Source organism: Mus musculus, chromosome 1, assembly GCF_000001635.26.
Source record: "Mus musculus strain C57BL/6J chromosome 1, GRCm38.p6 C57BL/6J".
Classification (NCBI taxonomy): domain Eukaryota; kingdom Metazoa; phylum Chordata; class Mammalia; order Rodentia; family Muridae; genus Mus; species Mus musculus.
The window spans coordinates 134,213,771-134,236,048 of record NC_000067.6 but is presented as its reverse complement, the minus strand read 5'-3'; the positions used below and the strand labels follow the sequence as shown (position 1 = coordinate 134,236,048).

The following is a 22,278-nucleotide window of genomic DNA, read 5'->3' as shown; positions in this document are numbered from 1 at the left end:
GAAGGAGAAGGAGGAGGAGGGGGAGGGGAAGGAGCATAGTAGTGTAACACTGACAGTGGGGGTCATTTCTCTGAGCCTCAGCATCCTCATCTGCAAAATGGAAATTACGAAGAGCCTGAAAAGCACTCTGAGCGATGGATGAGAAAGGGCTATGACTCAGGAGACTGCCTGCAAAGTAACGTGTGTGCGGGAAGCCTGTGCGCTCCTGACAGTGCTGGGACTGCTTTCCTGAAGAGAGTAGGTTTTAAGATTAGGGGAGGCGCCCAGATGCCAATGGTTGGTGGCGGTGGGAGACCAGAGAGGGGCCCTCTTGAGTCCCGCAGGTGATTAGGGCTTGGGCTGTCCGCCTGCTGCATTGAGAAGGGAGGGAGGGAGTAAGGGAAAGAGGGAACACGGGAATCGGCACCTCGGTACTGTCCCTGTCCCGAGGCCGGATCCATACATCACACCATTCGAGACGCTCACGTTTTCCCAGCTTTTCTCACACTGAATCACTTCCTTTGTTTAGAGGAGGGGGTAGGGGAGGAGACGGAGGGCGACGAGGGAGGGGCCCGCGGGTGCCGCCGCCGCCCCCGCCCCCGCCCCCTCCCCCTCCCGGTGTGCGGAGCCCGATTGTCACTCAGCTCCCGCGCCGGGGGCGACGAAGGCGCCGGCGCCAGAGTGGAGTCTCGGCTGGCTACCACCCCTTGGACATAACTGGCTAGCCCTGGGTTCCCCTGGCATCCTCTGAGGGAGCGACTGCCCAAGGTTTTGAGGTCTGGGGATACTTGGCTAGACAGTTCAGGTGGCCAGGCGCTCTGCCAGCTTTGGTGTGACCTTGGGTAAGTCTGTGGCTCAGTTCGTGCATCATGAGTGTGCAGGAAAGGGGTGGATGAAATGACTGGGGTGTCCCCCTTGGGGCAGTCGATGGGTAAGGATTCTGGGCAGAGCTGGAGCTGGACCAGGCTTCTGTTAAGAATCGGGCACCAGCGGCGTCCCAGGTGGGTGGGCACAGGGTAGGCGTGCGCGCACGCGGGGAATGGGAGCCGGTGGACCCGCCAGGTCCTGGGCTTAGTCCCTCAGAATCACGCCTGCCATCCAGTCCCAGGTACGAAACAGGGGCACTACCTCTTTAAAGGCGTCCGGGGCTGAGCCTCTGCCACACCATGTGATTGCTTGAAAGGCCGGGCTGGGAGCGCAGCGGCGGGAGCCTGGAGAACGATGAGCCGATGCGCGCGCGGTGCCCAGAACCCAACCCTGCCCGGCGCGGCTCCGGAAAGCCGCCCGGGGAACTTAGGGCAACGCCTTTGGGACCCCCTACCGGTTGGCAGGCAGGATGGTGAGCTCCTTGCCTCCGGGTCGGCGGACACCTGTGGGCACTGTGGATTCACAGGGGATCCTTGTGGAGTAAGTGTACAGGGAGCCACCTCACACCTGATACAAAAACCAGTGGTGGAGTGAGTGCTGCTATTTTAAGTTGCTGAATGGAACCTCTAAGGACAAGGGGAGGGGACAGAGGTTAAGCAGATAGTGAGCCTGAGTGTCTGGCCAGCTTGGGCAGGCACTGCATCACTTTACTGGGGCACATCTTCGCAGGGCTGCCTATGTCCCCCTCCTTCCCAGGCTGGCATCCCCACCGCAGGCTTCCTGACCACAGGTGCTGGCCTCGCGCCCCAGGGCGCCTGTCTGCTGATGTGCCCAGCTCCTGCCCACCATGCCGCCGTACATCTCGGCCTTCCAGGCTGCCTACATTGGCATCGAGGTGCTCATTGCCTTGGTCTCTGTGCCCGGAAATGTACTGGTGATTTGGGCTGTGAAGGTGAACCAGGCACTTCGCGATGCTACCTTCTGCTTCATCGTATCCCTGGCGGTAGCTGATGTGGCTGTTGGCGCCCTGGTCATCCCACTGGCCATCCTTATCAACATTGGGCCACAGACCTACTTCCACACCTGCCTCATGGTGGCCTGTCCTGTCCTCATCCTCACCCAGAGCTCCATCCTGGCTCTGCTTGCTATTGCTGTGGATCGGTACCTCCGAGTCAAGATCCCTCTCCGGTGAGTTCATAGCAGCCCAAGGTACTCTGTGCAACCCTGTGTGGGGCTTGGGGATGAGCAAGAGAAGATGAAAGTCAGCACACATAAGCCTCCTAGTCAGCCAGGTATTCTCCGGGCATTTGGATCCCAGCCCAAAGTGCCTTCCTGGGCTCTGTATGGGGATGTTCAGCAGAGCTGCAGTGAGAGAAACAGGAGGGGCTGGGTGTCAGAGAATTACCATCCTGACAGTGCCCATGACCTCAGTGCAGGGACCTGGAGCCTCTGCAACCAGAGAGTCTGAGGGAGCAGGTGAGGTCGGGCCTGGAGTGGGACTGGAACATTTGGAAGGGCTGGCAAGACAAGGGACAGCCAGTATAGGCTTGTGAATGATCTGGGTTCCACCGGACTGGGAAAGGAGGAGAGAAAAGCTTCAGGAGAGAGATGAGGACATGCAGAGGGTGGCACACCAGGACCCAGGGTGCTGCTGCTTCTCGGACCAGACCAAGCTGGCTTCCAGAAGGCACTGTTTAGCTCACTTGTTCGGCAAATGTTTCTGTACCAGCCAACTCCACCCTCCGCGCTGTCCTGCTGAGCCCAGAGGGCTAGTTGCCTCTGCCCAGCCTCCCCTGAGGCAGGGAGCAGGCTGGTGTTGCCCTTCCTGTTCTGGCTGTTGCCTGCGGAGATGCTTTTGCTGTTTCTAGGCAGCTCAGGGTGGGAAGCCTAATGGTGACACCCCTCATAGTGGGGGGTCCATCTCCCTTGAGGATCCCTGCCCAGGCCTACCAAGCCATAATCTTGGCACCAGGCACTGCCTGGGTCACCAAATGCCAGCAAGTGCCTGGGCACCCTGCCAGGAACTGGCTCTGCTGGGACACTCTTTTGAGTGTGTTTCCCCCTTCTTTGAATTCTTGTCACCAGTAGGTTCTCTAAGGGTGAGCTTTAGCCATCTTCAGCACCTGCTGTTTTATGCAGCTTCCTCCTTCCCCTATCTGGAACCTGGGGCCTCTGGCCTCCCTTGGCAGTGTGCCTGGGCAGGCCTGGGCACCGGTAGTCCTCCCTTTGGTCACGTTTAAGCACGTTTCACTTTTCCCAGCCTCTTTTCGTGTCACACGCTCCCTCGCTCCCTGTGTCCAGTGTGGGAGGCGGGGCAGGAACTGGAAGAGAGGAAGCAGGCTCAAGGGATCTCCCTGGAGTCAGGTGTGGAGAGCGTTATCCAACCATGTCCTCCCTCTGATTCCTGAGCCTGGAACTCCCCCCCCCCCCCCATGTCAGCCTCTCCCTATCACTCCCAGCCTACCTCCCTCACGGCCCCAAGGTTTCCCAAGGAAGGTGGGGGCACAGGCTGCTGCTGTTCCAGGGGAAAGGAAACAGCCCAGAAGCCTGGCAAGCTCTGTTCCCAGGGCCTTTCACGCTGCCATTAGCCCCGGGCTGCTGGCCTGTACCAGTCAAGCTAGTCTCAGTCCATTAGATGGGCTGGGCCTCAGTGTTCGACCATTACAACAGTGTGGCCACATTAGAAACGCACGCAGATGGGCAGACAGAGGAAGGCTGCTCAAGAAAGTCTTCCTGCTGGGTGGGTGCCAAGGCAAGTTACAGGCCCTGTCCTTCCTACCCGGTGGGCCTGGGACATTGAAGTGACCGAGCTGGTGGGAATTGCAGGCTCATTCGTCCCAGAGACAGCTGAGGCTACTTTGAAGCAAGTGGTGGTGGGGTCAAGGCTCTAAGAGTTGAGGGTGAAACACAAGTTGAATTTAGTGCAGGCCTGGGCGTGAGTGCTTTTATGAATGCCTAGCTGTGTCACCTTGGGAGAGTCACCTAACTTAACCTCTTGAAACTTTAATTTCTTCATCTATAAAAGGGGACAGACATAGTAATATGGCTGCTTGGAGTTCCTGGAAAAATATATAGCAGTGACTATTATTTCTGACATTTATTGTATGCAGACTGTAACTGAGAAGTTTAGCTTCATTATTAATAAATGCCTTGAATTGAGACTGGAAAGGTACAATGTTTCCCCCAACCCAAACACATGTGCTCTTAAATGGACACACACACAACCCCGCCCAAAAAGGTGTAAAGAACTGATAAGTTGTATACGTACAGGATTTCCCTCTCTCCATGGACTGCCAGTTCCTCAAAGGCAGTAACCGGGACAGCAACAACATCTTGTCTGTCTCTGTGAATTACCCATAATGCCCTGCAGCAGCAACAAACATATAGTCTTTGGTACTCTGGGTTTCCAGGTCACATGGGTGAGTCTCAAGCAGGCTTTTTGGGGAGTGTCTCTGTCTTCTTGTTGCAGCCTAGATCTGTCCTCCATTCAACTTCAGGACTCTGCCCATAACTGTCCCCCCTTGTTCAGCAGTGTCTCTGCAAGCGCTTCCCTTCCCTCCCTCCCCCTAGTGAAAAAGAACTTTCTCTCAAGTTAAAGCCTAGCTTCCAAAACAAGGTTTGTTGGCCAACATGCTGATCACTCTAGAGCCAGGCCTGTCACCACTCAGGTACCCTTCAGGAGGTACAGAATGCTCTGTATCTTTTGGGCAGCTGGAGCCTATGGGATGCCAGGCTTTTGAGCCCTCAGGCACCTGGCTCCCTGCCCTGATATGCTAAGCAAAGGTTGCCGTGGCCCTGGGCTGTGAGAATAATGCCACTGAGTGTTGGTGAGATGTGTCTGGGCATCTGGATGTAGGAGTCAGGTACACCTTCGCAGAGCAAGGATTAGGCTGGTCAGTCAACAGCAGGTTTTATTTCTTTCTACTTAGCAGAAAGCCGAGAGTAGAGAGAGTCACCTCATGCAGCGTGACCCAGTTACGTTATTTTTGAAGTTGAAATAGTTGATTGTCAATAATGTGTGGCCCTTTACATGTTGTGCACCACCCACCCACGCTGGGTAACTGAGCAGTGATTCCCTTCCCTCCTAGTGCCAGGGACTTTTCACCGTTCATCTCCCTACCTCCTCACCCAGGGCTGTCTTGGTACTCTGTCATAATTTGGTGTCTGCTCCAGCGTGCTCCCTGATTCTGTGAGAAGGCTGTCCTTGGCTAGATGGGTGGTGGTGAACTGTGACAGGGGTTTTTGGGTTAGACCTGAGTTTGAACCCTGCTGTGTTACTGGATAACTGTGCAGCCTTAAACGCCTTCCCACCCTCCTGAACATTTCTCTGCCTTAACCGTGGTTGCATTCAAGGTCACGGAGGTGCCTTTTGGCTCTCACTCTCTGTGGTTCCTCCTCCTCCTGGTTCCTGCCAATGCTGTCTTGGGAAACCCAGGCAGGTTTTATGTTGGGGTTTTCCACTCCTAGTGATTGATCACGTGGTAGCCATGTTTCGGTTGTGTGTCTATTTTATCGCATTGATCATTTGTAGCCTCTCAGTAGTGGAGGTTAAGGAGGGCCTCATTCTACAGTTCTTCAGATCAACTGAGGTCAGAGGCCTGAGAGATTCTGTAATTCTCCCAGACAAACCACTTGCCAGGATCAGCATCCAGGCCCACTCACGGATGCTTCTAACCTGGAAGCCCAGAGCTCATGCTTGAACCCAAGCAGCTGTCTTGCAGGACATAGTTCCCGATTTCCTCAAAGCTGTCACCAGGGGCTTTGTTCCCTCTTACTTTGGCCAGGGAGTGTTTGTGCACTGGCTTGGCTCACACTCAGCACCTCCCGTTTCTCTTCAGTCTAGTGGGCAGTTGAGTCCCTGTAAGCCCTGCTGCTGCTCACAGCTGGAGGCGTGTCTGGGAGGTAAGGTTTGTGGGATTGAGCATGCAGAGGAGAAGAAATCTGGGAGATTAAGATGTGTTTGCTTTGAGCCACTGATCTACCAGTCCCTGATCTGGGCTGGGCCCCGTTTATATATTTATTTATTTGATAATTAAAAATGGTTCATGTACTACCAACACCCCAGCAGCCATCTCTGTGACCTCTTTGTCCCAGAACAGTTCCTTTGGGTCTCCATCTGCTTCTAGAAGAAGCAGGTTGTCTCCAGCTGCTCTGTCTAAGGATGCATTAGTCATAGGCTAGAGTGCATGAGGCCAAAAAGCAGGCAAAGGAAGCCAAGGAGAGGAAACCAAGAGACAAGGAGGCCTGCATTTGTTTGGGGTCACCAGGCTGGGAACTCTGTGCTCTTCCCAAATCAGACTCTAGTGTGGAAAAGAATATGCAGCTCTAGTGGATTGGGTCAGTGGTTGAGTGGCAGGTGGTGGGATGTGAGGGAGGTGGCTTTGTGTTTGTGCTGGGGCAGCCTGCAGGTGCTTTTTGCTACATGCATCAGAACCAAGACAGGTGGCTTTCCTTGTAGGGGTGTCTGAGTTCATTGTAAGGGTGAAAGCACCCCCTTTCCCTACAATGTGATGGCTTCCAAAATGCCTTTGTGTGCTTGAGGGGCTTCTTGTACTAAGGTGCCTCATGGAGATGCCCGTCCACCCAGGGCCCCTGGAATGGAACCTTAGGGGTTGCACCCTATTATTTGAGAGCATCAAAACACCATGCTGATTGCAAGGAATGTAGAGAAGAATAAAGACAGACGAATTCCCCAGTACTTCTTCCACCTACAGAGGACGACTGTTAACATTTTGGTGTTCCAGAAAAAATTTCCACACACGTGTATATATTTAGCTACATTATTTTTGCATATGGCATATAGATATCTATATATGGTTTTAAGTCCCATTTTTTTCACTTAACATTACATTACAAACATTTCCACATGTCAACTGAAATTATTTTCTGAGGGCTTTTATGACAGTATAAGATTGTATCATTATTCATCTTTTAAGTTTCATCAAAAATAGCCTACCACAGGGAATTCACGTCCTGCTCCTGCCAGCCTGGTTCAATTTGTCTGTGTGCTCAGAGCCGATGTGTGCCTCCTTCCCTATTGCTTCAGGCCCAGGGAGTTTTCTCTTTAAAACTTCTCTCTGGCATCTGGATAAGCACCAAGAGACTTAAGAGTGTCCAGGATGCTCAGCTCAAATCCTCAGCTATCTTCCATAGCTGTCGTGCTGTGACGTGTTACATATTAACAGGTGTCACGTTTGTTACAAATTAACATTTATGCAGCACATTTAAAAATATTCTTAAATAGGTGGCTACTTTGAAAACATTATTATTGTTATTGTTATTGTTATTGTTATTGTTATTATCACAAAAACCACTCCAGGGGCTGGAGAGATGGTTTAGCTGGTAAGGGTAGTTGCTGCCAAGCCTGATGACCTAAATTCAATCTCTGGGGTGTACATATTGAAAGGAAAGATTGAACTCCTGAAAGGTGGCTTGTACTCTGACCTTCACAAAGGTACCCAGAGTACCCAACACACACACACACACACACACACACACACAATAATGTATGAATAATAAATATAAAGAAATGAAAATATCAAACAATCAAAAAAAAAGCAAAAACAAAACAAAACAAAACAAAACAAAAAAAACCAAAAAAACAAAGCACTTCAGTGATTCACATGGTTTCAAGGGTCAGAGCCAAGGTCTAGAACCCTGGATTGAACCTCCAAGTAATAGGCTCGCCTCTGTCTGCAAGTATTTTCATATGAGGCTAAGTATTTCCCAACTCCTTCATCCTTCCTCCCCTTTCGCATTTCACCTACTCTGCGACTTCCCAGGAGGCATCTGGTATTTATCATCCTATTTGCTCTTCCGAGCTGGAGGGGCAGGACCTTAAGGGTTCGGGAGCTAGTCCTTAGTATCCATTCTCTATATTCTGAGCCCGGGCCATTTTGTTTCTTTGTCTTTTATTGAGGAGCACAATCTCCAGAATGAAGGGCTTCGTGTGTGTGTGTGTGTGTGTGTGTGTGTGTGTGCTATTTCTTGGTTGGCCCAGTTGGACAGGAGGGCATAGACGCAAGGGACGGAACAGAGGTGAAAGAAGCTGTCACTCACAGCTCCTTGGGAGGGGCGGGGGGGGGCAGGGGAATCACTCTTCTACTAGAACCCAGAAGATGTTGCCAGTTGTTATAGAGCAAAGGTTGTGGGAGGGGGAGAGGAAGAGAAGGCAGTGTGTGTGTTCTTTTCACTTGTCTCCCCTTGGAAACACTGGCTTGAAGGTGGACAAGATGAGACAGCTAGAGAAGAACCCCCATGGCCCCAAAGAATAGATTGGGGTAACTTCTCTTACCTGGCAGGGTCGCAGAGGTGTGGGGCTGGGGGGCAGTGCCAGGCACCCGGCTGCACTGCAGGCACAGAGAGATGTTCATCCTGGTCCACTCTGCCTGGGAACTCAGCAGCTGTTGTGATTATGGCCTTCGATAGATCAAGCTTGCCATGGAGAGATTCTTGGCCTCCTGTGTTGGGAGTAGGGATGGCAGGAGACTGAAGCCCAGCGAGGGTCTGTGCTTGAGCTGGAAGCTGGTCCCTACCCCACAGTCTCTCTCTTCAGCCCAGGTCATGTGGGAAGATACCCTTTGGAACTGTCTTCCTGTCATCTCTTGCTCTCAGAACTTGTCTGACTTTTGAGAAAGAACGGTGGCCAATCATTCTCACTTGTCTCTATCCAGGACCCTAATGCAGATAGGCCTAGTCCAGGGGTTCTCAACCTTCCTCATGCTGTGATACGGTTCCTCATGTTGGGGTGACCATAAAACTATTTTTGTTGCTACTTTAGAACTGTAATTTTGCTCCTGTTATGAATCTAATGTAAATATCTGATATTTCTGATGGCCTTAAGTGACCCCTGTGATAGGCATTCAATCCCCAAAGGGGTCGAGACTCATAGGTTGAGAACTGCCGATCTAATCACTCAGTCATCCATTCAACACTCATCGGAGCCGCATGTGTTCCAGGACGCAGTCATTAACAAAATGGGCCCTTTGCAGGGTCTGCTTTCTTATAGACTGGAGGAGAGGTGTCAAAGCACAAACTTGAGGCTTAAATCCTGTAGAGCATCAAATGGTAAAAAGTACTGTAGGAACAACCAGGATGAGTGCGATTGTTTCTACAGGATGAGGTCTAGAGATGAGGAGACTACGCGCCACACAGATATCAGAGAGACACCCTGCCCAGGAAGAAACCAGAACAAAGGCCCAGGGGTAGGAATGTACTTGAGGCGTTTACACACCACAGGGAGGCCTGTGTATTGAGATGGGGTGATAAGAGGCAGAGGGAGGAAGATAAGGAGTACAGGCTGACACACACGGCTTGCCTGCTTGCCCTCCCGCCTCGGGTGGACTTTTGTTCTGAAGGAGACTGCAGTAACTTTATGACTAGGAACAGAGAAGGGACATCATCTGGTCCCCCAAGGCTCTTGTGCTGAACATGTGCTTCAGCGCCAGGGTGCAAACTAGAGACTGGCCAGGAGCTATCGTGGTGGCTCAGGTGTGAGGGACGAAAGAGGCTTGATTCAGGACAGGAGCAGAGGAGGTGAGGCCAAGCAGTTGACTCTGAGAGTGCATTCTTAGCTGTATTAAGGTAGGGATTTCATACAGTGAGTGCTTACGTTTCATACATATGGCGCAGCTAACCTTTGTTACATGTACTGTATGTTCTTAGTCACCACTCCGATATAAATTGAGAACATTCTCTGCACCCTAGAAGGGTCTCTGTACCTCTACTAGTTAGTACTCTCCCCAACACAACCACTCTGACTGATGTCCCTCAGGCTTGTATTGCTTGCTCCTAAGCTTCTATAAACAGAAACAAGCGGTGCCTACCCTTCTGCCCTGGGCTTCTGAAGCCAGGCATGATGGCTGAGCTTCATCTGTTCCTCCGTGCTGCTGTTAGAATTCCACTTTATCAAGAGCCAATGGATTTGCATACCGATTTGATGACTCCTTATCTTCCTCCCTGTCCCTCTTATCACCACATCTCAATACACAGGCTTCCCTGTGGTGTGTAAAGTACATTCCTACCTCCAGGCCTTTGTTCTGGTTGTTTCGCTTGTGTGGTGTGCCTTCCGATGTCTGTGTGGCACCCTTACCGCTAGAGCTTTGCTCAAAGATACCTTCTCAAGGAAGCCATTGTCTACCTTGTAACCCTTTCTCCCCAGCCCCAGGCTAGCCATTTTACCTTTTGACACTCTACATGAATTAAGCCTCATGTTTGTGGATCTCGCTATAGATTTAATATGAGGAGGACTCAACACAACCAATTTTCATCTGGAGAATGGGGTTGCCATCATCCAACATGGACAAAGCTTCAGGCGAGTCAGATCTTTGAAGCAATAGGATTTCAGTTTTGAGCAAATTGAAGGTGGAGTGTCTGAGCATGCATTGGGCAGTTAGGAAGAAGAATAATATCAATGAGGAGACCCAAGGAGAACCTAGACGGGAGAAGAAAACAAAGATCTCAAGGCAGGAGGGTCCTGGAAGCCAGATGTAGAAAGTACATCAAAGAGAAGCAGGCGATTGGTTATTCCAAATGCTGCAGATTGTGACAGGAGGCCTGAGAATCACCACTGGACCTGGGTGGCACAGCATGGGTGACAGGGACAAGAGTGGTGGATGGAGTGGGCAGACAGCCGGAGTGCAGAAGGCTCCATAGAGAAAAGGAGCAGAGGACTGCTGGCAATGTTACCATCTCAGGTGTTTGGTTGCAAAGGAAGCAAAGTCCTGGGAGCAGCAACCATCAGAAGCGAATAGGGCTCTTTGCTTTGTGTTGTTTCTGAAAGTAGGGAAAGGCCAGCATGTCTGCGTGCTGGCTGCAGTGGTGAAGCCATGTCCTAGTGTAACACGAAGGGCTGGAGCTAGGGCAGTATTGAAGAGTCCAGCTGTGGGCAGGCTGCAGGGCCATTCCAGGGCCTCCGGCAGACCAGGGATAGACACTGGTAGGAGGAGTCTTCTCATGAACTGGGGGGAGGAGAGGGATGTTAGGGAGAGCAGCAAATTCGAAACCCTCAATTTTCTAGGAAACTGGTGATGACTAGAATCCAGAACTCTATCCTCGCTGGGGGCGGCAGGAATGACTCCCTGAAGCTCTCAGGGATGAGTTTGAAGTTTTCTCAGCTTTGCGATTATGAGTTTAACGCCAGCTATGATCGTCTGCATAGGCACAGGCATGGAGGAGGCAGAGTCTGTCCTTCAGCAGTTCAGAAGTACCGGATCCACGATAAGATAGGGATCTTATCATGGTTAGAGGCTGGTTCATGGTCAAGAGCTTGGATTTTATTCTACATGCTTAAGCCTCTGAGTGATTTAAGCAGGGAATGACCTAATTCAAATTACATTTTAAAAGGGGAGGAGGCCACGAGGAAGGACAGAATTGGACGGCCACGGCTCAGTAGGGTTAGGACCAACTGGAAGACATTTAAAGGAATCAAACCCACCCTTTCGTTTGTGGGTATTGGTGCCAAACCCCTGGAAGGTGGCAGTGCTGTTGTTAAGGATGAGGAGGGAGCTCAAGGGTTCTCCCTTCACATCCTCCATCTTGCCTTAGTGATAGAATCCTTACGCTCACAACTAGCTTCCTGGGCACCTGCAGTGTCCTCATCTGCCCTCTTCCTACCTCCCTCTCAGGAGGCCACTGGCTTCCTCAGGCTGAGAGCAGAGGAAGGACAATAGGGAAATATGGTTTTGGCCTTCCCAAAGTCTTTCCAAGACATTGCAGATCAGGGGACTCTGATTTTTGGCCGACTCCATTCAGAATGGGCTCAGTGGCTTCTGGGGTTCTACTTTCTGCCCCAAATGTATCCCCATCTTGGAGAATCCTTTCGTGGGCAGGGTGTCACCAGAGACCTCTCCTGTATTGCTGGCATGTGTTTAGGGCTGTGTTAGCCATTTGTACAATGGTTGTCACCCTAATGACCACAGTCCTCTCGAAGCTGCTGTGGGGCACTGAGTGGCTAATGCAGCAGAAGATGGCCAGCCAGCAAGCAGAAAACCCTTCCCCAGTGGCAGAGAAGGTAGCATGATGTCATCCTAAGACTGGCACAGGGAATCTCTGGGTTCCAGCCACCCTGGCTGCAGTGGCCCCTTCCTCACAGAAACAGCCTCTTTAGCCCCCGGGATCTGAGTGGGCTTTGCAGAGTGACTGGCAGGATTGGTGTGGGTCCTGCCTGCTCTCAAAGCTGGTTTCCCATCTCAGCCTTCTGTTCTCGGGGAGCAGGCGTAGGGACCACAGGAAGGTAGGAGCTGTGAGGTTCCTTTCCTCCTTTCTACTCCCACAGAGCCAAGGGCTCTGATGCACGCTCCTCCCCTGGGCAGGCAGGGGCCACAGATCACCAGCCATTCTTTCGGGACTTGGGTACAGGAGAAGGAAAGTTCAAGACAGCTCTTTACTCCGTCGCTCCTTCTCCGCATTCCCTTTCTCCCCTCACCCCTCTTTGAAGATCGTGGGTCTCATGTGTCCCAGGCTGATTTGAAACTCCCTGTGTAACTAAGAATGACCTTGAGCACTTTGATCCTCCTGTCCCCACTTTCCAACCGCTGACAACCGCGTTTCAATAACCCTTTCAGAGGCATCTTCCTCCCACTGTTTTACAGGGATGCATTAGTGGCACCAAGGATAGAGTGCGGACTCCTTGGGTAGATAGACCCATGCGAAGGTGGTTAACATTTCTGCTTCCCATTCCCTCTTCCTTGAAACAGTCTCCCAGCGCTTCCTTTATCTGCATGCTCACCTGCATGCCAGAAGAGAGCATCAGATCATATTATAGATGGTTGTGAGCCACCATGTGATTGCTGGGAATTGAACTCAGGACCTCTGGAAGAGCAGCCTGTGCTCTTAACTGCTGAGCCATCTCTCTAGCCCCCCAGAGTTTGCTTTTCATAGGGCACTTTATGTTGCTACTGTGACCCACCCTGGGCTCTGGTGAGTGTCAGAGGCAGGGCGTGGGTCCTCCCACTGTCCTGTTCATGATTGCCTGGAACATATCTGGCTGGCACTTAGTAGGTAATTTAATTCTTGTCTGCGAGTATGGGAGTGAGAGAAAGCATATCTGTAAGAGACCAGTAATTTATTGGGGATTGAGCAGCCAAGGCAGGAGGAAGCTGGACAGACAGACAGTCCATGCTTACCTCAATAGGGCAGATTTACATAAGGAAACTGCTCCCAAGAGTTCAGAACCAGAGAAGTGACATCTCCAGGCTCCCCTTGCAAACAGGAGCAGGAAGCTCCTGGCCCCTGGGCTCTCAGCTCAATCCTCTCTGTTTATGAAGCCAAGTGTGGTGACACTTTCTGCTTCTAGAATGTGAACCGCCCTTCCTGCACCATCCTCCCCAGAGTGTTGTCCTCCTGTCTGGAGCTACCTTCCCAGGGGGTGGAGCAAAGGTTCCCCTGGGGTTTGGCAGCTCCTTGAATTGTGTCTGGACCGGAAACCATTCACTGTGTTTAGGAACTCACCGTGTTCAACAGGCACTGGCAGCAGTGCCCTGTCTTCTGTAGAGGACACAAACAGCCACCCCTCGTGATGGGCAGTGATAGAGAGCTCCCTGGTGACATCATGCTTACAGAGCAACTGTGGCCCCAGGGACTGATGACCCTATGGGACTGAGGGGTGTGAAGTCACGCAGCCCCTGCCTTGTCTTCACTGGCTGTGCAAACCAGAGAACCCTGATGGAAGCATCTGGGTCTTTCTCTTATGTCCACATGCTCACTTCTCTGTACCTCAGACCCTTGTTCTCCAGGGTCCAGCAGGGTCCAGATGAGAGCCCAGCCAAGGGATTCCACTTGAGCCTTCCTGCTCGGAGCACTTCTCCCTGTTGTGGGGACATTGTTTCCTTATCAAGCTACCCAGTGTCCTCTGACATCATCAGTCCTCAAGGGCACAGACCAGTGGTCTAGTGAGGATGTTGACAAGGGCCAGCTGGCATACTGCCAGGAGGCCTGAGTAGCCTGGGTCACACCAATACAGGCTAGGCCGTCCCCAGCCAGCCTCTCACCTGTGCCCCAGGCTGACGTCCTTTGCCCCTCAACCAGTAAATTTTTTTTTTTTTTTACTGCTTAAAGATTTATCTCACACACACACACACACACACACACACAAACTGAGAATGGAATCTGGGTTCTTTGCCAGAGGGCCTTAACTGCTGAACCCTCTCTCCATCCCTTCATTTTGTATTGCTTACTATTCTTACATTGGTATAACGTTTTAGAAATTATTTATCAAGCTGGGTAGTATAACGCCATTTCCATGCAAGTCTGTAATGTAGTTTGAGCATCTTCTCCCCTTCCCCACTACCATCCCACCCCTTCCTCCCTCCCTGTCTCCCCTTAGTTCCCTGAAGGCTCCTACATATTTTGTTGCTACTTTCATGTCACCCACTAATGAGAGAAAATGTGTGGTTTGTTTTTCTGAGACTGACTTAATTTATGTACTATAAGTATCTCTGGTTGTGCCCATTTTCCTGAAAATGGTGTAACTTCATTTTTTTGTGGCTGAAAAAAGAATCATGTGTGTGTGTTTGTGTGTGTGTGTGTGTGTGTGTGCACATATGTGTCGCCTCTCCTCTATCCATCCTTCTGTTAACTCCCGTGTTGGTTCCATAACTTAGCAGTTGTGAACAATAGGAGGGAAACTCTGGAAGATTCCTGGCCATTACAGAAACATCAGACATTAAAACCATCTCAGCCTGCATGGCACTAGCAGGAGGAAGACAAATAGCAACAAACAGGAGCCCTTACCCTTCCTGGAAATATAAACTCATCTAGTCATTATGAGAATCTGTGTGGAGGACCTTTAAAAACTAAAAATAGGACTAGAGAATGACTCAGCAATACCACTCCTGGTTATTTACCCAAAAGAGTCCAGTCAAGTATTGCAGGGATATTTGCATACCCATGCTTATCGCAGAACAGTTCACAACAGCCAGTCCCTTCTTATCCAGGCTGTGGAGCAGAAGGCATAAAAGGGGATTTGTCTTGAACAAAACCTATAACTTATGTATATGTGTGCATGAACACCTGTAACTTGTGGATATGTGTGCATGAACACCTGTAACTTGTGGATATGTGTGCATGAACACCTGTAACTTGTGGATATGAGTGTATGAACACCTGTAACTTGTGGATATGTGTGCATGAACACCTGTAACTTGTGGATATGTGTGCATGAACACCTGTAACTTGTGGATATGTGTGCATGAACACCTGTAACTTGTGGATATGTGTGCATGAACACCTGTAACTTGTGGATATGTGTGCATGAACACCTGTAACTTGTGGATATGTGTGCATGAACACCTGTAACTTGTGGATATGTGTATATAAACACCTCACACCTGCCCATTAAGCCTCCTTTTTACATGTGTGGGGGGTAAAGTGGGGCATGCCATGGCATACCTGTGAAAGTCAGAGGAGAATTTGGGAGGTTAGGTTCTCTCCTTCCACCACGTGGGTTCCAGGATTGAACTCAGGTTACCAAGCTTGGTGGCCAAGCGTCTAATACCCACTGTGTGATCTCTCTGGTTCCTTCCCACCCCTCTGGGCCCATTTTCCTGAAATGGCACCTCCCCAGGAAGGTTCCCTTCTCCTTTCTTCGTGTTCCCAAGCTCCCTTTGCTCTCCCTTACTTAACACAGGCCCTCTGAGACGCCCTGGCCTAGGGGCCACTGGTGGTGTGTGAGGGTTGGCAAGCCCGTTCATCGATATGCACAGTGCACAGCTTAGCGCCTGCCTGTTCTTTGAATGTACTGACTCTGAGTCTGTTGAATGCAACAGGGTGATTTATTTATTTGTTTGTTTGTTTGTTTGTTTATTTGTTTATTTATTTGAGATGGGGTTTCTCTGTGTAGCCCTGGCTGTCCTGCAACTCACTCTATAGACCAGGCTGGCCTTGAACTCAGAAATCCACCTGTCTCTGCCTCCCGAGTGCTGGGATTAAAGGTGTGCGCCACCACTGCCCGGATACAACAGGATGATTCTTGAGACTTAGGATCTCAGGGTCTTGGGTCAAACACTTCCTGGATTGTTTCATTTAAGAGCTTGTGTAGAGCAATTTATCCAGATAGTAGTATCACACATGCCTATCTTCACACACGGAAGCCGAGGCACACGGCAGCTACTGGATGACTGGATGGATAACTGAAAAGCCTTGCATTGAGCCTTGACTTCAACACTCACTGGTGGGAGATCTTGGATAAATCACCCCCACCCCTTCTTTGAGTGTCCGTGCCCACGTTTACAGAACGGGCATCATCCCAACCCTTATGGCAAAGAGCCTAGGAACCGGTAGGGAGAATGGTTCTGCTGTTCAGTGGTGAGCTGGATCTGGTGTATGGGGGGTGGGTGGCATTTCCCTTCTCCTGGCTGATCCCTGGCCTGCTTGGCTTGGTGGTCTAGTATTGAGGGACTAGAAGATGCCTGGCTGCTGGGCTGGGGACATGTGAGTTGAGCAGAGAGCTGCAGGACAAAAGAAGCTGGACTTGAGGGGAGGGGTGGCCGGGAAGTGCTTGGCAGAGGAACTGCTGCTGGACAAAAGGCTCTTCCCTTAGGGTGCTGTGCCTTGCTGTCTGCTACCTGCTGGGACAGCTCCAGGCTCTGGCTCCTTCTCAGCCAGCGAACAGCCTGGGCAAGCCCACTAAACTCCACCGACTAAAACCAAACTGCAGGAGACAGCGGCTCACTTGGATGGAAGACCCACAGAGGTTGCATGAGCGAGCTGGCTCTGAGCCGTACACCTGAACGACTTTATAGCTCTAGGCCTCTGTACAGGGTGTGAGTGTGAGTCCACACACTCAGGGAGCAGACTCTGTTAGTGTGGCTAGGGTCTGACCCTGATCCACAGTCATAAGACAAGGGAAAGATGCAAAGTTCAAGGGAAACTCCAGTGACAATCGAGGATGGGGATGTCCTGTGAACTGAGGAGAGACAAGGAAAAGGTGATTCCCCCAATATGCCTGGCATAGAGAGAGCCAAGGGTCCGGATACCTGGAGGCATGAACTCTGGGCCTAGGCTGCCATCTGCCCACATCAACCTTGCTCCTTCAGACCTGCATCTTCTGCACTAAATGGGACTCACTGAGCCTGAATCCTGCCTGATTCTTCGGGGCTGCTGCTGCAAGGACCAGGGTTAGAGGATCTGATAGAGGGAACAATACTAAGAGTATATCTGAGACCATTCTACTTCCTGCTGCTTGGTGGCAGAGAGGAGGCCATATTGGGGGTGGGGGGGTTGCGCACGCACAAACGCATGTGCACACATGTGTGCGTGCATGTGTCTTGTGTGTGATTGGAGTGGACAGTGTGGCTGGAGGAGTTCCTTCACAAGCATGCCGAACCCTGAAATACACATGCTGATCTTGGGGAAGTGACTGTGCCAAGGCCAGGAGGCACAGCAAGTATCCGGCCACTGTTCTGAGAACAGAGCCAGAGGCACTTGTCCCTGAAGCACCAGCAGACACCTACCTCCCTTTAAGCAACTGTTTCCATCAAACAGATTGCTGCTTCAAGACACTGAGGAGTCCCAGGTCTGCCTGGCACAGGAAGGAAGACAGAGTCTAGTAGGGGAGGGGCAGCCATGTGTTGATTGATCTCCTTGATGTTGGGGATTCAGCTCTGTGTTTTGTTTACTAGCATGTTTGATTCCACTCAGTCCTTCAAAGTCAATATTGTCATTCCTTTGCTAATAGAGAAAATGGGGAACCAGGGATATAAGGCAACTTGAAAATTGTTATCCCTCTTTTAAGTAGCAAAATTGAGATTTGGTCATATTTGTGATAGGCCACTATCCTCAGGGGTTTGCAGACTCTGGGAACCATAGCTCCATCCTTGGGGGCTTCTAGGCTGAGAAGGAGTTAGAATACAGGATCTGGCAGATAGTAAGAGGAACCAGCCTTGCAGGAAAAGCTGACATTTCTGAGCTGGAGACCGCTGATGGGCATGGGTGTGCATGGGCATGGTCTAAGGTCTAACCAGCTGCCTGGTTTCCTTAGGCTCTGGGTGCTTTCTCTCCAGCCCCAGAGCCTGAATGGGCTCATTTTCATGGCGACTTCAGTCACAAGTGCAGGGATGCTAAATCAGGAGGTGTTGCTAGCACTATGCAGCTGAAACAGTCCCATGAGGTCCCTGGGGGGTGGGGGTGGGTAGAAGTGGGCTGGAGCAGCAGCCTAGCAGGATCTGCCTGGGTCCTAAGCTTGGGTGCTGTGAGGACCCAGGGGTACCTTCTTTCCATCAGTCCCTGGGGAGAAGCAGGGCTCGGCCTCAGCTCAGGTAAGAAGCAGCTAAGTCAGCCTTGGGCTTCTCACATCTTCCCAAGCCTCAGTTAAGCCTGTAAGATGGTAGCACTCCTGTCACCCTAGATACATAGGAGATTGAAGCAGGTGGGTGGCAAACTCAAATCCTGCCTGGGCTATTGAGTTAAGTTCAAAGCCAGCTTGGGCAACTTAGTGAGATTCTGTCCCTGCCTTCCCCCACAGTTAATGGAATATCTCAGTGATCGGGTTCTTGCGTAGCGCGCAAAGCCCCAAATTTAGTCTCTAGTGGGGGTAAAAAAGATAGTAACAGAACTGTCCTGCCTGTCTTGCAAGTTGATACTGGCACCCATGCACTGTGGTACTGAGGTAGCTCTTGTTCCTTTCTTCTGCTGTCCTGGCCTCCGGTCCTTTCCTCCCCATGTGCAGCCGTATTTTTCTATTGAGAGAAACAGTCCCACAGTGGTTGTTTTGTTTTGTTTTAAACAGAGCCTCAGGTAGGCCAGCTAGCTTCAGACACGTTGCGTAGCAGATGACCTTGAACTCCTCTCGATCCTTCCCGGTGTTGGGGGTGTGGGCGTGCACCAGCACACCTGGCTCCCCACGTTCAGCAGGGCTGCACTGAGTACCTACTTCCTGCGAGATCCACAACAGTGCCTTTCTTTTCCTGAGCTTCCTCCCTCACCTCCTTCCCAGACCAGGGTTGGGAGAGCTACTCCTGCGTCAGATATTGGGCTGAGTGCCACTGGGCCTCGTGAAGCTAAGCCAGGTCAGGGACCAGTGGTCTTGGCATTTCCGGGGAGCTTGTTGGAAACGCAGGACCCAGCCCCACCCCAGGCTGGCGGATTCATAATCTGATTTTAAAGGGGCCCCAGGTGACTCACATCCATTGTCCAGCTTGGAAAGCTCAGTTGATCTGAACCCTGGAGAATGAAAGAGCAAAGTCCTGCCCCCATCTTCCTCGTAGCCTCTTGGGAATGCCAGGGTGTGAAACACAAAACAGAATCCACCCAAGCAATTGGAAAGCAGCGGGGATTTGCTTGCTACAGAAGGGATTCGCACACTGAAGCATGTGTACCCCCTAAACAGAGATAATTGTACCCCATAAACAGAGACAATTATTATCTGTTGACAAAAAGAAATAATATTTAGAATCATCCCAAAACAAATTTAAGCTTTAGAAGTGCCTGGTTAGCTGCAGTTCCAGGTCCAGCCAATAGGCACATGACCTTGGGGACCTGGCTCTTCTACAGAGATGGGTTCCTGCTTACAGCTTTGAAGAGGAGAGGAAAATAGGGAGAGGGGGAGGGGGAGGGAGGGGGGAGGGGAGGGGGGAGGGAGATTGACATGTTCATGTGTACAGCCCACCGGGAGGCAGGTAGCAGCTCTGCTTTGCAGATGAGGGGACTAAGATTCTGAGTAGTGATGTCATCCATTGAGATGCTGGCACAGCAGGTGTGATATAACCAGGCCCTCTGTTCCTATGAAAAGCCCATGGCAGAGTCCTGTTGCTGTGGCCTGTTAGAGACAGCAGCAGAAGTCTGGCAGGTGAGGTTGGGATTGTGGGGAGATAGCCAATCTTCTGTGGAACTTGGGATCTGGGGCCTTTGGAATGGACATGGGCTGGGAAGTGAAGACACCCCCCCCCCAACACACACTCACACTCACACACACACTCACCCCCCCCCACACACACCCCAAGCACACACACATGTGCCCGCTGCTGCTTGAATCTCAGCCCTCCCCACACCCAGGCTGCGGGGCTGTCCTGCCTGACTCGCGCCTGCTGAGCTCCCCAAGGCTTCTTACTGATAGTTCAGTGCTTGCTTTTTCCAGCTCTGAGAGAGGAACCTCGGAAGTTTTCCTGAATGGCGGATGGAAAAGAAAGGCTGTGATCTAATCAGCCCCTCCCCCAACCCCTCATAATCAAGATTCCCTCACCCAGGGTCATGCAGACTCCTCTGATTCATGAGGCTGCACAGAAGTGGAAGAAATGACTGAAAGCGGATTTATTGATCAACCCCCAGAGAAGCTGCCTGGCCAAGCCCCTGCTCTGGGTCCCTGCCAGCAGCTACGTGGAGCTCTATCCCCTGGATGCAAATGATAGGGCACTCTGAAGGGCAGGACAAAGGGCTGCTTCCCGGTTCCACACAGGCCTGGTAGTGAAGAGAGGGTCTGGTCTTGCAGGAGATGGGGCTGTAGTTAGGTGTTTCGTGGAACCAGATGATGTAGTGGAGTGAGTGAGGCCAGACCTTCAAATGGAAATCAGGAGAAATATAGAGCGGGACCCTCCTCTGAATAAGAGCTAGGCACAGGGCTCCTCTGCTTGCCAAGAAGGGTGTTGGTCTTGAGAAAGGGGGATCAGTTTCAGACTGGCTTCTTACTGCCCCCTCCCTCCACTTTAGTCACACTTAAAGTAATTATTGATTTTGTTGGCTCAATATATGCCGTATTTGTAGCTGTTTTTTAAAGCTATTTTGTCTCCTTTTCTCCTCTTTCTGCCTTAAAAAAAACCTTTTAAAAAAAGAACATCTTTTATTTATTGACATTTCACACAGGAATAAGTATATCTTGATATATCCACTCCAACTTCCCCCACCCCCAACACTGCCCAACAAGTCCCCTCACCTTCATGTCTTCTGCTCTTGACTGTGTAACCCACTGAGTTCAGTTAGAACTGCCTGCCGGCATGCTGACCTGCCTTGTTGGCTTGACCTCGTGCAGCCAACCATAGCTGCAGGGAGTTTATGAGGGCAGCGACTGTGCTGTGCCCAGAAGACAGTATTCACAGCCTGATTCCCATACCCTGGCTCTTACATTCGTTCTGCCCCATCTTCCACAATGTTCCCCGAGCTTTGGGGTTTCCACGGCTCATTTCGAGCTAAGTATTCAAAGACAGACACTTATACTTAGCACTTCGACTAGTTGTGAGTCTCTGCGTTAACTGCTGTCTACTGCAGAGAGCAGCTTCTCTGGTCAGGGCTGACAGCGACGCTAACCTATGGATATAGATGTAAATATTTAGAAGGTGGTTTGACAACATGTCTCCATTTATCAAAATAACAATTACTAGGGTCCTCCAGAAGGCCCATGGACCGTCTGAGTTGCGGACTTTTGCTCAGGTTAACAATACCACCTATTTTGTTTTAACTGAGCTTTTAAAACTATTTATTTATTACCATTCTTTTCCTTTTCTGAGTATTATTGGGTGCCTACTATGTGTGAGTTCCAAGGTTGCTCTAGGGAGTGGGCACTGAATTGACTCTGTCTTCATCATTGGGCACTTGGTATTTCTGATTGTCCCATAGAGAGGAATAGAGCATTAGCTTCTGCTGGACCCAAGGACCTGCCTGCCGCATCCCTCTGTGTGCTGCTTGGGAAGGAGGCTTTTGCCTGGCTGGCTCCACCTTCTGGGACATCTGTGTACCTGGACCTCCCTTTACCTGGAGCACAGGCAGGTCTAGGGGCCAGAGCTCTGGGCATCAGCTCTCTCTGCTGGCTGCTGGCTAGGAAAGACTGGTTTCTAAAGGCCTGCGCAGTGGGGCAGTGTGCCCCCAAAGAAAGCATCAGGAAAAGCCCTGGTAGAGACAGTAGGCAATGTGTAGGTGCTGGGATGTCAACTACTGGTACTCTGGGCTCTGACCTCTAGAGTAGGGGCCAAGGTAGGGGCAATCTAGAAGCTGGAGACGATTATAACTTTTCTTCCAGGCCCGGAGCCATGTTTTCTGAAGCGCCAGGAGGGACTGAGTTTAACTCTGAAGATCTGAGGGTGCACGTGCAGGTGGATTCTTTCTTCGGGATGTCTTCCAGGGTGGAGTGCCTGCTCTGTCTCACTCCTCCAGTCTGCCACACGTCAGATCTTTCCCAGAGCACACAGCTAGATGCCAGGAGCTTTAGGGAAAGCTGCCTCCTTCGAGCAAAGTATCATCCCTAACTCCCCGGCCACGGGATGTCTGAGGGCCTCAACTCTCATGACGCCACGCTCATTGGTGCTGCCTCCCTGGTCTTAACCTTGACCTTTGGGCCGATCTAGAATCTTCAAAGCTATCTCCAGCAGAGGCAAGTCATGGTCCTTATGGTGGAGACAGGCCTTGGTTGCAGGCAGGCCAAATACTTGTCTGATGGGAGGCAGGGAACGGGGCCTAGCTCTCCTGCATTGGCCCCCTCATCCTCAGCTTGCACACTGAGTACTGCCT

The 22,278-nt window shown here is 51.1% G+C and overlaps 1 protein-coding gene across 6 annotated transcripts in view; it reads left to right on the top strand.

Annotated features, from left to right (window-relative positions):
- The first annotated feature begins 591 nt into the window (after positions 1-591).
- The window catches only part of Adora1 (adenosine A1 receptor), a 36,243-nt gene continuing 14,556 nt past the window's right edge, over positions 592-22,278 (top strand). The window contains exons 1-2 of one of the 6 annotated variants that reach the window (NM_001039510.2): positions 592-821; positions 1,637-2,034. In NM_001039510.2, the coding sequence (NP_001034599.1) occupies positions 1,694-2,034 (341 nt within the window). In that variant the 5' untranslated portion in view covers positions 592-821; positions 1,637-1,693. Of the gene's footprint in view, positions 2,035-22,278 lie in introns of all 6 variants that reach the window. The other 5 variants (NM_001282945.1, XM_006529079.3, NM_001291930.1 and 2 more) reach the window with 5 other exon arrangements.